Source organism: Chamaea fasciata, unplaced genomic scaffold (genome assembly GCF_029207755.1).
Source record: "Chamaea fasciata isolate MVZ Bird 193981 ecotype frontalis unplaced genomic scaffold, bChaFas1.0.hap1 SCAF_4, whole genome shotgun sequence".
In the NCBI taxonomy this organism is placed as follows: Eukaryota; Metazoa; Chordata; class Aves; order Passeriformes; family Sylviidae; genus Chamaea; species Chamaea fasciata.
In genome coordinates, this window is record NW_027094089.1 from 28,777,379 (window position 1) to 28,794,453 (window position 17,075).

The 17,075-nt window shown below is 36.9% G+C and overlaps 1 protein-coding gene across 4 annotated transcripts in view; it reads right to left on the reverse strand.

Moving 5' to 3' along the window:
* The window catches only part of PDE4D (phosphodiesterase 4D), a 352,649-nt gene that overhangs the window by 87,122 nt on the left and 248,452 nt on the right, over nucleotides 1-17,075 (reverse strand). For all 4 annotated transcript variants that reach the window (XM_066181178.1, XM_066181179.1, XM_066181180.1 and 1 more), the window contains exon 2: nucleotides 8,145-8,336. In XM_066181178.1, coding sequence (XP_066037275.1) covers nucleotides 8,145-8,336 — 192 coding nt within the window. The remainder of the gene's footprint in view (nucleotides 1-8,144; nucleotides 8,337-17,075) is intronic.

Sequence of the window (17,075 nt, forward strand, 5' to 3'; positions counted from 1 at the left end):
ACAATCTGGGGGATTATCAAGTATCTCAGGTAGGGGATAGAGACTATGTCACTGTGAGCAGGCTGGGATTTAGGGCTGAGAGAACAAGCAATTAAAATTGATATTGGAGCCATGAGCTATAGAGGAGGGGATTGTTTTTCCCAGAGCATTTATTTATTTCTGTGAACATGTACGTAAGAGGATTGTTAAAAAGAGCTACTTGAAACCACAGAAATTAGACCCTGAATGAAGCAGACTCTCATCAACTATTGTCTGAGTGTTTCAGAACACCACAATTTTCTATAACACTGTGCAGTTATGTCCTCCTGATACATCTGTCTAATCCAGCAACACAGCTAGCCCTAATTAGTAAAAAAGTATTGCTGTAATATTGGGAGTTCAGTACAGTGAATTTAATTGAGCTTAGCCAGATGAAGGAGGATTGGCTCAGAAAATTGGAAGGAGGATTGACTCACAGCATCTGAGAAGTCCATTATCCCAGCCAAAAGAAATGCTGGTTATAGTAATTCTCCTTGGGCTGTCTAGCTAAGCAAGCGAGATTTAGAAAGACAGACTAAAGGGAGAAAAGAAAATTCTCCAGCGTAAATGTCACAGATAAAAACTTCAGATATGCCTTTCCAAAGACCCCAACTGATTTCATATGGAGCACAAATCAAGTTACTCCACCATGATCTTGATCAAGAAAATAATTCTTGTCTGCCTTACAATCAGAGATACAAAAAAGACTTGAAACAAATGTGATTATGTTTGGCTAATACACATACGTTATGTACTAAAATACCTGGAGTTTTTTAGACACAACTTATATCTTATATAAGAAAATACTTTAATTTTTCATCTCACCATTTCAGCATCTCAGGCCCTGAAGATAGACTTCATTAGGCTTGAAAGAAACCTTTGAATTCTTGTAATATACCCTGTTGCAGTCATCAGAGTTAGGTTACCCAAACTGCAGTCTTAATGCAAGCTGAACTGCATTAGCACCCAAAGTGAGAAACTCTCTCGAAAGACAACAGGACCACATCTGTTACAGACTGAGGAATTGGAAAGGAACAGCATTAGAAATTTTAAATCAGTGTTTTGAGTTTTAATCCAGGGACTCTCAGGTACTTTCTAGCTACACGTGCACCTCACTGTGCATCAATAGCTCCCTTTCACAGTTCCTCTGCTTTTGACCAGATTAAAAATAAAAATATTTTGCTGGGTGACAAGAGCTATTTTTGGTCTCAGTGACAGTGATCTGAACCACAACCCATCAAATCTGAAGCTTCATTCAGAATTGCTGGATGAGCTGGAATCAGAATTGGCTGACTATCTCAAAAAAACAGGAATTACAACTATTTTTTCCTGTCCTATATAATGTGTTGTAGGAACACTACTAGGCTTCTTCCATCTACCAAGAAAGTCTGCTAACACCTTTGGAAGACTTTGAGGACCACCAGGACCTCTTATCCAGCCCCAGCTACTTTGCTCAGAAGTCTATACCTTTTCCAAAGACATGCCACTCACACATCTGACTTGAGGAAATCACATAGTTAGTGATGTACCGAGCCATCACAGTAGGATGCCAGCATGATGAGTTACATTAAAAAAACCACAGATAACTGAAGAAAACATTTGTATCATATTGCCCTAGTCATCTACCAAGTTTCTATGCCTTAATCCTGTCATAATATAGCAGACCATATAGATTACAGAATGGTGGGCAGCTGAGCAACTGGCCTCTGTTGAGTCTGACAGAATTACTCAGTCCTGAAGAGAAACAGAGCATGGCCTTGCCAGAGTGTTTCACTGCTGCAGGTGGTTTTTCTTCTAAAATCAGAAGGTAGTCCTCCTGGGTGCCACTGAGGCGATGGCAAGGGAAAAGAAACTACACTGGTGTGGGGCTTTGTTTTGTGTGTTGAAGGAGAGGCTGGATTAAGTCAGAGGAGACAGAACTTTGAAGTTGAAAAATGCTGGGCTCAATCAGAGGAGTCCAGGCCAATTCAGCAGTGCTGCTGTTGGACTGTTCATACAGAATCAACATTTAGCTGTATCAAGGCTGGAAAACAAACAGGCATCAGAGACTACAGAGTAGTTCTGTTTTCTTCTCAGCTTAGAGAAAATTAGTGACTAGGTGTGCGTACATGACTGGAAGCAACCAAGTTAGTGTCACTTAATGAGTTCCTGTTAGTGAGTTTTGATTGCATTAGCTGACACACATAAACTCCTACCTTGTTGCAAATGAAAATGTATTGCCTGGAACTACTTTTAATCATCAGGTATTTGGTTTCTTTCTTGTTCCTGTCCCACCTGCTTAAGTGTTTAAAACTGACATGGATGCATTACTTCTGAAGAGTAAGACTATATGACTTTCCATGTGAGCCTCCTCCTGATGCTCAGAGATTCCCTCTTTAAAAAAACAGCAGAGGTGCTGAGAACATGGCACTCATACAATGCAACTCAGCGTGAGAGAGCCTCCTATCAGCCAGCCACAGATAGTTTCAAGGTTTATAAAAAAAAGGTCCCTTAACCAAATTCAAAGGTCCCTTAATGTATGTAAGAAGAAACAAGCTGACCTTAAGAAAAACACATCAGATTTTCAGACTGTACACTTTCAGGGATTGAACTCTACAACTAACTGAGCATTAGTGCCATTAAAAAAATTCAGAACATTCAGTTTGTGCCCTGAAGGGTGGAATGACACCTAATGCTCTTCTGGGTTTTGAAATAAATTTAACCTGTGTATGTAGGTGATCACTGAGTCAGAGAAGCAATCCAAAAGGGATCCCCTAAAACATTCAAGCCCCTTTTTACAAAGTTACCTTTCTTCATACTGCTCCCATTCTTCAGTATTGCAGACACACAAAACGCACATGTCCACCCTCCCCTCCCCTGCAGGTCATTGTTGCAAGCTCAGGGAGTAGTGGTGTTGTGATATACCTGAAATCCCAGCAAAGAATTGGTTTTGGTACCATATTCTTAAGAACATGCCACCTGTGACTGAAAACATGTAGGAATTTTCTGGTTTTGTTGTAACTTCAGTAGTAACTTGTTATTTTCCTTCAAACTATTTCTAGAGGAGTGAAGAAAAAATGCCTAAAACATTAGATGTGTTTGAAGGGGAAGTCATGTGTTTAATAACTGAGTGCTATGTTTGGAAAACTAAAAAGTTTTAGCAATCTCACACAAAACCAATCATGCTTCTGTATTGATTGAAAGTACATAAAATATATTTGCATTTCATCAACAAAAAAATTTCCCCTGAATACAAAAACAGATAAATTCTTCTCAATGCAAAAATGCTTTCTTTTTGTTTTCCAACATGACCGATTTCCTGATAAATAAACAAAGTGAACACAAATTTATTATTCAATTTTAAGCTCGTTACATTCTAAGTTGGGTTCTTTGTTTTGAATTCCACATGTAAAATGTGTCAAACAGCCAGAAAGGACAGAGGTTTTTGGTTTTGTTTTTGTTTTTGCTTATAACTCAAAAAATATTGTAAGTGACTTGAAAATTACTTAGATCAATTTAAGCTGCAACCTGGAACTTCATTTAAGGATCTTAAAAGCAAAAGAGCAAAACACAATGAGACAAAATATTTGTCTTTTTTTCCTAAAGTGATATAGGTACATTTCTTTCCATGAACAAATAAATGTCTCTAGCAATTAATATTTTTTTTTTAATTAAACATTGCTTCTAAACAGAGTCACACATAGAAAATGCTTCTTAAAAGATCATTTTAGACTGGACTGGACTAAGAAGTTTAACTGTCCATTTTCAGCCAGTAATATCCATGATATAGTAGTATCAGAGATTCCTAGAAAAGAATATGATACATTGAAAGGAATTTCAGCTCAATTTTTTCTGGAGAAAAGACAATTATTTCTGATTTGTTAAACTGAAGTGCAATTACTGTTCTCAGTAAACATGTTTTGTCTGCTGTCCTAGAATCCTGACTAGCACCTTTCATGGAAAAGGTAGGGTTTTTTTCTCCATAACTTGAGATTCATAACCATAATGTTTTATTTATAAAACCAGGCCTTACTGGCTCAGAAACAAAAGAATAAGCTTGCCTTCTGAGAAAATATATCCTCTTAAACTGTAGTTATAGGGAAAATGTCCTGGAGTAAACTTCATCCTTTTGATATTTCTTTTATCACAGACAGTAGCAGAGGGATGCTGCTGTCTTCAGAAGTTACTGACAGAGTAGCAGTAGGTTGTCCAGCTCAGGAAATGGGTGATTAACAGATCACCAGACCAGTGACCTTGCAGCTCCCCACAGTCAGTGCTCTTTGGATGAGTTCTGCTCCTTTAACACATGCAAGCAAGTTTTAATAGAAATTGGCAAATTTTGTCTAATAATACTAGTTGGAGCTTATAGTGATAAGCTGATGAAGAAAACTATGGTGAGATTCTCTAAAGAAGGCTGTAAAGCTCCCCCAGCACTCCCCACTTTTTTATGAGTGAGGTTCAGTTGGCCAGATCCTGAGAAGGTCAGGATGCTGTGTCTGAGGTGTGTTCTGAGAGCTTGCGGAAATGGGAGAACAGACTTAAATGAGGGGTCAGAAGATGTCTTCTTACATTCAGAAGACACAGTGGAGCTTGGACAGACTTGTCTGCTGAGAAAGTCTTGGTCCTCTGGTCTGCACTGCTATCCTCAGTTCTGCTTTTTCAGAATTTCAGGGGGGTTATACAGGTTTTTCACCCTTTAGAGTGGCAGAAAAAACATGGGCTGTGATGCAGCAGTGGACATTTTATTGGCTTGATTTTTTTTTCTTTTCTAGGAACCTATTTTTTAACCTGATAAGAGACCTGTATTTTGCTAAAACAGAAATTCTATACTAATTTGATCTCCTGCTCCATTAGCCAGGGCAGTGATCCCTTAACAAGAAGGGCATAAAAAGTGTCATCACCTCTACCTCTTCCTGTGTTTGTAAGTTCTGGGCCGCCACACCAGTTCAAACAAGTCAGCATTATGCAACCAGGTCACCTCAGCAAGACAACTACATAGCTCTCTGCTTCACTAATGTCTTCAAATATAGATAGGCCTGACAATTTTTCAGATAATGGTTTTGCACATCTTTCATCTAGATACTACTCCCTTTCTCATCTCTGTTGCTGTTGGGATTTTATTTTTGTTTTGTTTTGTTTTTAGTTTTCCATTCTTTATTCTTCTTCCCTTTAAACTTGTCTTCCTGTCTTTCATGACAGATCCTGAGCTATAATTCTTCATATTGTCTCACTACCCCTCACTGCCTCACTCAGTTACTTCTTCTCCTGCACATCCTTATCTCTGCTGGAAATTCCACAGAGAAGCTTCTCAACACACCTGTGCTCATCTGCCTTGGACCTTGCATCTTCCTGTCTAAGCTATTCACCTCTCCAATTCACAAACCTTAGCAACTTCTCCTAAACTCTGTATATAATCTCCATGTCCAGCTTTTATTATTCTCAAAGATCATGTTATTTCTTCCAAGGGATAATTGAAAAAATGTTACTGACCCCCACTCCATTTTCTGTGCTTTTCCTTTCTTGCCCTAAGCTGCTTTTTCTGCCTAACGGCATCCATAATTGTCCCACTAACCATCTCTCATCAAAGCAGCCTTGAACTCATCCTATCTTTTTATTCTTTTCCATAACAAATTCATCCAAATATACTTTGGATTCACTGATTTTTAAAAAACTTTCCACCTGTCCCTTCTCTGCCCTTGTTCCTTCACTTTCCATCTCAACTCCCTGAATGAAACTCTCTTTGCTTTCTCTGTGAGTTTTATTATTTTGAGCATAGTGACTCGCATTGTGTCTTCTCCTGGGCATAGTATCAGACTGTATTAGTCTCCTGATTATCATCTTATATTTTGACTTTAAAGGTCCTTGTAGCAGAGCCCATCTTTTCATTTTGGGTTTGCAAACAACTGAGCACAACTTGTTCCCTTTCTTGTCTGGAGCTCCATACATAATAAATAATGACACAGTGAATTCAGCACTTTAGCACTGCCATCCACTGGCCATCCTAACATGAAATTCCACATTTGACCAAAATTTTGAAGTGTTGCTTTTTTAGCTACTGACTGGAATGTATTATTGTAAGTTCAGTATTTCAGACTAATGGAAATGTCATAATTCTTTATAATCTATTCCCTTCAAATACAAGACATACGTCTTTTGCTTTGTCTTTTTCTTTACAAATTGAAATATGGAGGCTGGATGAAGAATCAGGGGATCTAGACTAAACTGCTATGTACAATTAATTGACTTACATTACCTGAATGATGTGTATATTTTGCAATATATATTGCTCATGTTTAAAAAAAAAAAAAAACAATACTTAAGCATGTATAGAGATGTAAAACGGAAATAGGATAATTTGAGAGTAACCTAAAATTTGTGTACTTCCCCTGGCAAATTTTTCATTTTCTTCTTCATTTAGCAAGGTCCTGAATCAGAGTTGTTTTTTTATTTTAATAATATTCAGTGGGTTTCCTTTTCATAAGCACATTCATATTTTGTATGGTTGAATACATACATAAGGACTTCAGTGACTTTTCTTTTTTAATCCTTGTTATTTTATCTTTTTAAACTTCCCCCTTTTTTATTCCTTTTCTTTTTTTCACTTAATTTTTGTGATACAGCCAAGCTTATTATAATTAGGCTTATTGATAAGTGATTAACATTCCATGGTGAGAACAACTTGCCTTTTACATTTCCTAATTGCTCCCCTCTCAAACAGTGGCAGGAATATTTACCTCCTTAGTACAAAAGTCCATCTGTGACAAGGACTGTGAAAATATATCAAGATGTGAGGTCAAATAAATTTTATATGTAAATGTGTTTCCAGAAAACTTTGAAAGGAAGAGCAGAGAGGGGGGAAAGGGGGGAAATGTGTGCTTTTTCAGTAATTATATTGTTTATCCAATTTACTGCCATGTGCTGAAATATTACCCAAAATTCTAGGAAATGAAGTGGATTATGAGTTCAAGGATGGAGCACTAATTGAATTTTTCATTGAAATGACTCATCTAAGCAATGCAGTCAGCTGGATTGTCCTCCTGAATGTAAAAATCTTTACAAATGCTATCCTGGTACAGGTACCGTAAAAAACCTTGAGTCTTCTCCCTCTAAAAAAAGGGATATCTGTCAGATTTGCTGGGAGGGGGACACTATTCCAAAGAAAAATGCATTTTTTTAATAACATAGCAAGATGAATTGCTCTTTTTCTAACTCATTTTGTCTCAACAAAAACTGGTCACACTTGGCACAAAGCTTACTGAGTATTTCAATCTACAGATCTTAACTGAGTCATAGACCTTACACTAACCCTGTCTAAAGGGAGGAATTTTTCTTACCTTGACACTCTACATAGAACAAGATCTATAGTTAAACAAAATAACAGTTATAAAAATTATATTAGCTGAAAAAATATCACAATGTTCATTTATTACTTCAGGATAGATATCAGTTCTAATGATATTAATTTCTCCTGCTTAAAAGTGACTAGAAGATGGAACATTTAAATATTTTTGGTATCTTACAAATAAACAGAAATTTGCATCTGATTTTCACTACACATGGAACCTGGAGTCCACACATAGTTGAAAAGCATGACTCACTAGCAGAAAATACACACTACTCATAATAGTGAGAGAGGACAGAATAAGCTTAAAATTGTCTTTTGTTGGAATTTTTTCTTTAATTAAGAGAGTATTTGAAATAACTTTTTTTCTCTCAAATATATTATTTTCTGTGAGGTGGTAAATCTATTGTCTAAAAATCTTAAATACCTCAGTTGCAAATAAATGGAATCTATTTCTTAAAATCAAGAAGAAGCATAAATTACATTTGTATTGTTTCTCTTGAAAATAACTTAAGAGACAGAAAATTGTTCTCCTTAGTGTTTCCGTACACCATTATTGACTATCATTATTATTCTCTCAAAGTTAATAGAGTGCATAAACATGTCAAGCACACCCTCATGATATCTTTCAGAAAGCTGCAGGAACAAATATAATCTTCATTAAAGAAATAAACAAACAATTTTCCATTACTTCACTAGCATAAGTGTTACAGTCTGACTTTAAAAAAACAAAAAAAGTCTTGTGCCTGCAAAAATCTTGATATTGGACAAATTATAGCCTAGAAGTATTTTATAAGGTACTTACATATCACTGGCAATGGAGGAATTCCTGGACATGGATTTTGGAGACAGATCATAATCACTGTCTGACCGGTAGAGGAAAGACTCCCTACGTTGACTGTGGACAAAATTTGCCTGGAGAATTAGCCCTGACCCAGGGCTTGTCATGGGGTCCAAGGGACTTCGTCCTGATGATGTACCATTGTCTACATCGAAACTGCAAAAATAGGACAAAATTTTTAATGTTATTGACCTAAGAATTTTAAAATTTAGTAAACACCCTTCTGAAAAATAATCATAGCAAATTGCTTCGTGATGGTAATGGAGAAAATAGACCTGGTCATGTCCACTGCTACAAAAAACCACAAGGCACACAAGAGAGATACTTCAAAATTACTGATAGGCAACAACAAAAAACCCCAAAGTCTGAAGGAAAAGAAAATTGGCAGAGAAAAACCCCATGCTATTAGAAATAAAGAAAGCTTTATACTTCTGTGCATGTAGAGTATCCATGCGCTCTACACCAGAGGAAACATGATGTTTCATTAATTACTTCTTCATCTGCCATCTATCCTGAGCTGGACACCAATTATCCTCTCTCCCACTGCTAAGGCAGCTGAGGGCTTTTTACTTATTGAGTTCCCAATCCTAATACTTTGTTACTAAAAAAATATTTCAAGTAAATGCTTTATCTTGTCCCAGTAAACAAGGTGCTGGGGTGGCATAAGGCACATGTGTATGCTTGAGCACATCTGCCTGCATTAGATTTGCTGTTTTACAAACAGATGGTAGCAGTGAGGCCAAGCAGCAGAACTTCTGTAGCCTTTTGTGTCTTTGAACCACACAATTTAGATTCATCACTTTTGATTGTTGTGTTTGGTATGGAGAGTGGTAAAGAAGCTTATCATTCCTAGAGAACATTTTTCTCATAAGAGGCTGAAGGACGAGTGAATAGAAAGAAAGAGAAGGAGAAAGTAGATGCTGTTTTACATAGACAGCAATGTTTCCACAAAGGGTATTGAAAATCAGTGCAAAGACCTTGAATTGGAGTCTGCAAATAATTAAACACTGGTACAGGGTAAGTGGAGCTGAGAGGATGAGTTCATGGCAACTTGTGTTGCTTGACAGCCCAACAGCTGCATTTGGTACTGTGTGGAGGCTTTTTGCAGCACGCAGCTTCATGTTTGCACGTCTCATGGTATGCCATCTGAGAGGTTACAAATGTGTGGATTAAAAAGACTAGGTCTCTAGGCTCGTTTGCCATACTAATGGGGACAAAAATAGATGCTAAAGCATCTAAGAATGAGGGATGAACAGAGGATCTTTCACACAATTTTTAAACACAGATAAGTGCTAGCACCACACTATGTATTTTTCCTTAACCCACATAAAGTACTCATTTTTAAAATGGTGTTCATTTGAAGGACACACACAGGTTTCCAGTCACAGCTAATAACAGTAGATGCAGTGTTGGTTAGACTTCGGCCTAGCACAAATGTGAAGCTGGTACATGCTACTCTGTAGCTGCTCTCAGCTCCCATTGACCTGAGGCTGCCACTACAATCCTTTGCTGTAGTGATGGCATTCCGATGGCCTTTTTTTTCCTTTGTTAAATGAACTAATCAAAGAAACATATATTGCTTATTTTGACACAGATGCACACCTCCTGGCAGAGGATAGACTTTTGCTTCGTGATTTATTTCATTGTTTATTTTTTCCGTTGCACATATTTCATCAACTACAAGCTTCATAATTCAGGCTACTACTGCCACACTCAGACTATACTATTTTGTCTTTGTATTCACCACTTACTGTTTGAATGTAGAAAAGCAAATATAGTTGGCTAGTTTGTTTCTCTTTTAAAAAAAAAAAAGCATAAAATATTTAAAAACATTAGGAGAGCATGGTAATTTAATTCTCTTTTCACTGTAGTTTTCAGAACAATTACCTGTCAGTAAATCCAAACACATACACTTCTTCCCAGAATTTATTTAATTTGATCAAGCCTGTATACTTTCCTCTGTGTCTTTAAATGTCTCACTGCTTTATCAACCTTAAACTGAGAAATTTTAAACCATGAGACCCTTGCCACCAGCCTTCTGGGTGATCTTGGACTGTACAGAGTTTTTCTTTGCCGTTCATTTTCCCTATTTGTTGCATCTTTGTGATTACTGTAAGATCTGATCACAAAGAGTATTTGAGAATCTATTGGAAAGGTAAAGATACTCTGAACACTACAGTAAAATATCCTTTGCAGTTTTTTGTGTCATTAGCTCATAACCACATTACCATTACTTGTTATCAATCAGTAACTTTTTGGCTTGAATTTATAAATATTGCAGGAGTGCAAAATAATCACAGTACTAATTAAGGGTTTAGCTCATCATATACAAATTTCCTAACATTTACAGTTCATTGTCCGTTAACTTTTTTCCCTTTTAAACAGCTTCAAGGAAACAGAGGCTCCTAATTAATACATGGTCTGTATATTTTGTTTTTCTATTGAGGGTAGGAGGACAGATAATTCCTGAAATTTTAGGTAAAACAGAAGACTGTTTTCAGTAAGACTAATTTCTGCAATGGCAGTATCATTTTAAATATATATAAGATTGCCTGGGAACTTAAAATAAAAGTTAAAAGATGGATATAAATAAATGAAGATTAATGTAGGTCTCTCTCACAGGATGAAAATTTTGAATGAAGAGTTAATACTAAATAGATTTTTTTACAGTGGACTTAAATATTTAACTGAATCAAAAGTATTTAGTTGGATTAAAGGAATATAGTTTTATTTGCAGTTTTATTTTATTTTCTTCATGCTTCTTTTGCGGACATCATATGAATATTATTTTACCAGTCTTATTTCTTCCAGAAACCAAGGCAGGTTTCTACGAATGATTTCACTGTCAGATTGTAACACAGTGAATTTTTAAAATTTAGAAGTCTGTTAGGTAGAACTACAGTTTCACCAGCTGGGAGAGGTCCTTTGGTTTGCATCACCAAGTAACCACAAGCTTGCACAAGACACCGCTGCTGTAACAGAAACTCTATCCTGTTGTACTGCGTGGTGACCACTAGATGGGTGTAAAAAGTAAAAAACAGGATCGAAATATATCAGCTGGATTTACCTCGTGCTGTTCCAAGAAAAAGTCTTTTCTGAAAATAAGCATCAAGAAAAAAAATTGTTCAGTTCTACAAAGAGGAGTGTGAATACAGAACTGTTTATTCAGAAGCCTATGTTTATATTAAAAAGTTTCTGAAATATTGCAATAAAGCGTCTTATTTAGATCTTGCTGAGACATTTGCCAACAATTTCAGATACAAAAACTTGTAGAACTCTAAATCAAAAGAAGAGTTATTACAATGAAAATCATATGGATTTTTACTTTGTCTGAATCACAAGTTGTCTTTTCAAGAATCTGTACTTCTGACCACATGCATCAAAGCAGAATCAGAATGGAGAACTGAAAATTTTCACACCAGTTCTTTGCCCTGTGTTGTTTGATACACTGAAAAAGATCAAAAGTTTAAGACACAAAATAGGATAGCCTCTTTAGCTTGCCTGAAAAGAAATTGCAAAAAGTCGGCTGTGCTTGCTTTGCATTTATCTTTTTATTCCCAATAAGTTTTAAGCCACAGCAAGAATAGCAACATCTTCATGGAAGTTGCTACTAAAGAGGACAGGAACTCTTCTGCTTTCATTTCACAGGCAGTAAGCGGCAATTTAAAGACAGCATTTTACACCATTGCTCTGCTGCCAGCCCTGGGCACTTTGCATGATGCACGCAAACTGAAACTGCCTTTGGTGACAGGAGCGTTTGGCACAGACATCACAGAGTTCTATATGTTCAAAGAGCTTTACTGCAACTCTGGAGATGCCAAAACCCTGAAAAGTCAATGAAAATTCAGCAGCTTTTGTGTCTGCATTTTGACAAAATGCTTTAAGGCATTAGTGGATAGTGTTTATCTTTAGAGTCTGTCTTATTCAGTGCCCAATGCTGAGAAACTTGACATGAGATGAAGTTCAGTTTTCTTCCTTGTTTGGCTATTCATCTTTTTTGCACTTCTTGCCCATTTTCTGTCATCCAGGCTATGTACTAAGATGGGCACAAAACTGGGTGATTTGTAAACATTCATGGATGATCTTTCCCTGTGCTCCTAATACAGCAAGTACAAATAAAATCACAAAGCAAACTTTAGTAAGATTATTAGAGATTTGCATCAGACAATACTGGGACTCTGGGGCAAGAACAAGAGAGGTTCTGGATCCTGAATCATAGGACTACTACTTCTTCATTGTTAATGACTGCACAGATTCTTTGCATATTAAGAGAAACTGTGGGCTTCCTTTTGAGTCCTTACTCTCTGCAAGGCTGCTAAAAGAAAAAAATGTGGAGGCCTATATACAAAATACAGACTTTAGTTACATAAGGAATAATGGCATCATAATCGCTATACTCAAGAGTTTGTTATTAAGGCTGCATAGAAAATCTAAGTGTTGGTTTTCCTTAGCACTGAGAACTTAGCACTAATCCTGCAGCATTTTGGGGGGGGGGGGATTATTTTCTTTAGTTTTAGTGTGATTTTTAATTTTAGAGAAATATGCAATAGTAGGAGACAGAAAGAAATAAATTTCACCCTAAAATGTAAAACTTAATAGACATTTTAAGAATGCAAATTGTGCTCCTGCTATTCCCCTTTAAGTGTCTTCCCACTTTCATCTTATCTTGGAAACTACAGGGAGGGAGAGCCAAATTAATTGAACCTCTTGGGGATACCTTATCTTTTAAGGCCATCTTTAGCATTACAGAGGGACAGGCAAGTTCTAGAGGAGCATTTTTTTCCTCCATCAAAGGAGTCCATTGTCCTAGTGTCAAGCAATCTCTCCAGCCATCTGTGCTATGACCTATATACACATCTCAGCGTCCTCACTTCCAAGAAGCCATGTCCTCTTTTTTCACCTGGTAGCACATTCCCAATATCATGCAAAATAGGTGCATTTGGTATAGCAGCTGTAATTCACTGAAATTATCACAGAAGACTTACCCTGCAGCAACTCGCTTTGAGCAGGAGCTAATTTAGTGTAAAAACAAGGTAATGAAACTATAAGGTTCCAAGGAAAGAGTAAACTGTTTATTGTTTGTGCCCTAGGACAGGAGTGCATGTCTGGGGAAGGAAGCTTTAGCAACTGAAGAAAGGGAAGGATTGGATGCTGCCTTCAAAAGAAGAATCTGAATTTATTGTTTGGATTGCTTCAGATTTAAATAAGCAGCGGATCACCACAGATGATGGCATGTACCATGAATATGGAGGATTGTAGAGAAAGGCCACAGTCTACCTGTATCTACAATGGCTTGATAGGTCTTAGTGATTTTACTTGGGCCTTTTTATTGCTTATTAATAAACTAAGCATTAAATTGTGAAAACAGGTGATCTGCTTGTCCCTTTATTTAGGCAGGCATAGTTATCCGTAATTAAGAAGTGAAACTTTAGAATTTTCTTTATCATAAAGAAATAAGTTGTCACTAGTCTGCTCCTGCCACAGGTTCTCAGAAGATTTTAGATGTTGAATAGGCTAACCTGCAGCACCAGAAAAAAAGCAAGTAAAACTAAATCTGTGGATTTATCTAATTGAATAGCAATATAATTCTTTGTTTGAGACCTTTCAAAGTGTTTCCTTACTGACAGTGTCTACCCAATGATGCAGAAGAGTTCACATCTGGTTTTCTCCTTTCTTTCTCTCTTTTTCCCCAAGAGTAGTTTAAAACCCCAAAACCAAACCAAACAAAAACAAAACCAACCAACCAAAAACAAAACAAAACAAAAAAAACCCCCTCAAAATAAACAAAAAATCCCCCCAAAAAAACAAAAAAAAAACCAAACAAAAAACCAAAAAAAACCCAAAAAACGAGCAAACAAAACAAAACAAAACAAACAAAAAACCCCCAACACCAAAAAAAGCCAAAAAACACCTCAGTACAATGTGGGAAGAAAAGAAATATTTGTGTATTGATATTTTAGACGGAATATAATACCTACTCTCTCCATTTGAAGAAAAACAAATGTCTATGTGTGAACTGATATTTTTATTTTCTTTGTAGCAAATTTAAGAAAAAATTTTGCCTTCCATTACTTAAAATATTTCCAGTCAATTGTAACCAAATGGTATTAAAAGGAACATACGATCTAAATCTGAATTTTCATTTAACACTGTAGCATTCAAGCCAGCTATCTGGTTTTGGCTTTGAGTTTCCAGTTCAGTAATTTAGAAAGCAAGCCCTGTGATTAACTCCATATTTGGAAGTGGTGTGGATAGATTTTCCAGTATCGAAATTCCAAGCAAAAAAATAAAATGTGACATTTCATGATTTTTTTAGCAGTAGAATTTGGCTTTTGCTCTTGGTATAACTGTTGTTAGAAACATTTCAGTGTAGAAAGCCTAATACTAAGTCTAGGATTACTAGACTTAGTATTAAAAGCCCAGGAAACAGAAAAATAGAAAATGTGTAGGACAAAAAAAAGGCAAAAAAAAATTAAGCAAACGTTTGTATGAACAGGTCAACTCAAATATGTTAATCAGGGAAGTCTGACTATTTATTTTAATCTTCTGTGTCATGTTTTTTTAGCAAGCATCTCAGGAAATGCAATCTCCCAAAACTAACTGCTTCATGTTTTGCTATGAAGTTTCCAAGCAAGGAGTTTCCTCTGATGACTCTTCACTTTGTTTGGCACTTTAGCTTTGAACAGTTTCCTGGTACTCAACTGACAATGTGCTTTCCACAATATCACCTCATTATTCTTGATTATAACTAAGTGGTCTATCCATTTGGCATGAAACACTTTTTTAAGGCATCTATTGAATCAAATTGCCTGTTGTCCTCAGCCATACTGGGATTTCCTTTGTTATTCCTTTTATTTTTTCCTCAGAGAGAATATCATCCCTCACCTGGCAAGTTTCATTCTCTGAACTTGGTCTTTGGAGTGACCTTCTTCTTACTAATGTGATGTTCAAGTAGAATGCCAGATTCTACATCCTATCACATGGATTTGATGTCTGAATATTTCTTTGAAGCTGAAATACTTGTTTTATATTATTATAACAACAATTCAAACAAGAACCACAACAGAAATGAATTGAAAAATAATTTCCAAGAAATGTTGTAATCTGTTCATACTTCTACTAGATTAAAGTCACTTTGTATGGTTCTTCTGATCTAATAGACCTAATGGGATTAATATTCCTTCTTTTAGATAACAAAAAAAGCCACCAAGACTGTGATGTAACTCTTTTTCCCCATGATTCTGCTAAAATCTTTGGCAGCTTGAGATCTGAATGAGAAAATCTGCACAAAATGTTGAAAAATTAGAAGTATTTTGGGCAATCTGAGAAAAAGAATGTGGAAAAGCATAACCACTTGATCCAGACATAAGAAAGACTAGGCACCTTGGGGTTCTCCAAGTACCCCACAAGCCTGCTGGTCCCTGCCACCCCCATATGCCATTGCTGCGGGTAAATTGCATTTCTAGGAGTGCAGTCTCAGCTGAATTGATGGTTCTCCATTCTATTACTGTCATTATTTGATTGCAGTCCATCTGTCACCATTCACTTAAATCTACTTAAATTTACTGCAATCCTATGGATTTATGATTCTATGATCCCCAGGGATGGACCATCTACAACTCTCCTGAGCAACCTGTTCCAGTGCCTCACCACATTCACAGTAAAGATTTTTTTTCCTTATTTCTAATCCGAACCTACTTTCTTTCACTTTGAAGCCATTTCCCTTTGTCCTGTCACTACATGCTCTTGTGAATGGTCTCTCGCCACCCTTACTATAAACCCCTTTCGAGTACTTGAAGATTACAATTAGGTCACCCCAAAGCCCTCTCTTTTCCAGGCTGTATAAACCTAACTGTCTTAGTATTTCCTGATAGGAGAGGTGCTCTATCCTTCTGATCACCTTTGTGATCACCTTTGTGTTTGTGGCCTCTTCTGGACTTGCTAAAGCAGGTCTATGTCCTTCCTGTACTGGGACCCCAGAGGTGATGCAGCTCTGCAGGTGGGGGTCTCAGCAGAGCAGAGCAGGGCAGAGCTGAGGGGCAGAATTCCCCCCCTGGCCCTGCTGCCCACACTGCTCTGGATGCAGCCCAGGACACGTTTGTCTCTCTGGGCTGTCAGTGCCCATGGCTGGGTCATATCCTGCCTCACAAGTCCCTCTTCCTGGAGTTGCTCTTGATCTTTTCATGCCCTCAGGTGCTGCCCTGATCCAAGTCCAGCACCCTGATCTTACTAAACTTCATAAGACTACACTGCACCCACTTCTTGAGGCTGTTTAGATTTCCCTGGATGGCGTAAATACTGAGCTACCTTCAAATCTTTTTTAAAAATCACTTTACCTAATTTCTTCAAGAATTTCAAGAAACTTTCTTTCCTGGATGAGTTCTGATCCAACTACTCCAACCTCTTCTACTGCATCACAACTTTATGAGCAGTATTTGGATGCTGGGATACTAAACTAACTTGCACTAAGTGTGACCATATGCCATGAATTTACTGTAATACACAGTGCCATTAATTTTCTCTTATTTTAAATGTAGTAGAATAAAATTTCAAAGCATATCAAAATGTTCATTTATCAATTCATAAAAATTTGCCAACCATCCACCATGCGTATTACCTAATCCTACTTAAAATGCAGTTTTCCTAGGATATTAGCAGACCATTGCTGAGAACCAAACTTCTGCCAGAGAAGGAAAATTCAATTCCCTGAAAGAGCTCAGCCTCCTCTTTCTGTGAATCCAGTTGGATGTCATTATCAAAAGCAACTAAATTGCTTATATATTCTTTATGAATTACTGGTGTGATAAAACAAGCATGTAGGAAAAGAGGTAGTTTCTCAGACCTATAATACTTAAATCAATACCCTACAGTACTGATGAAAATACAGGGTCCATA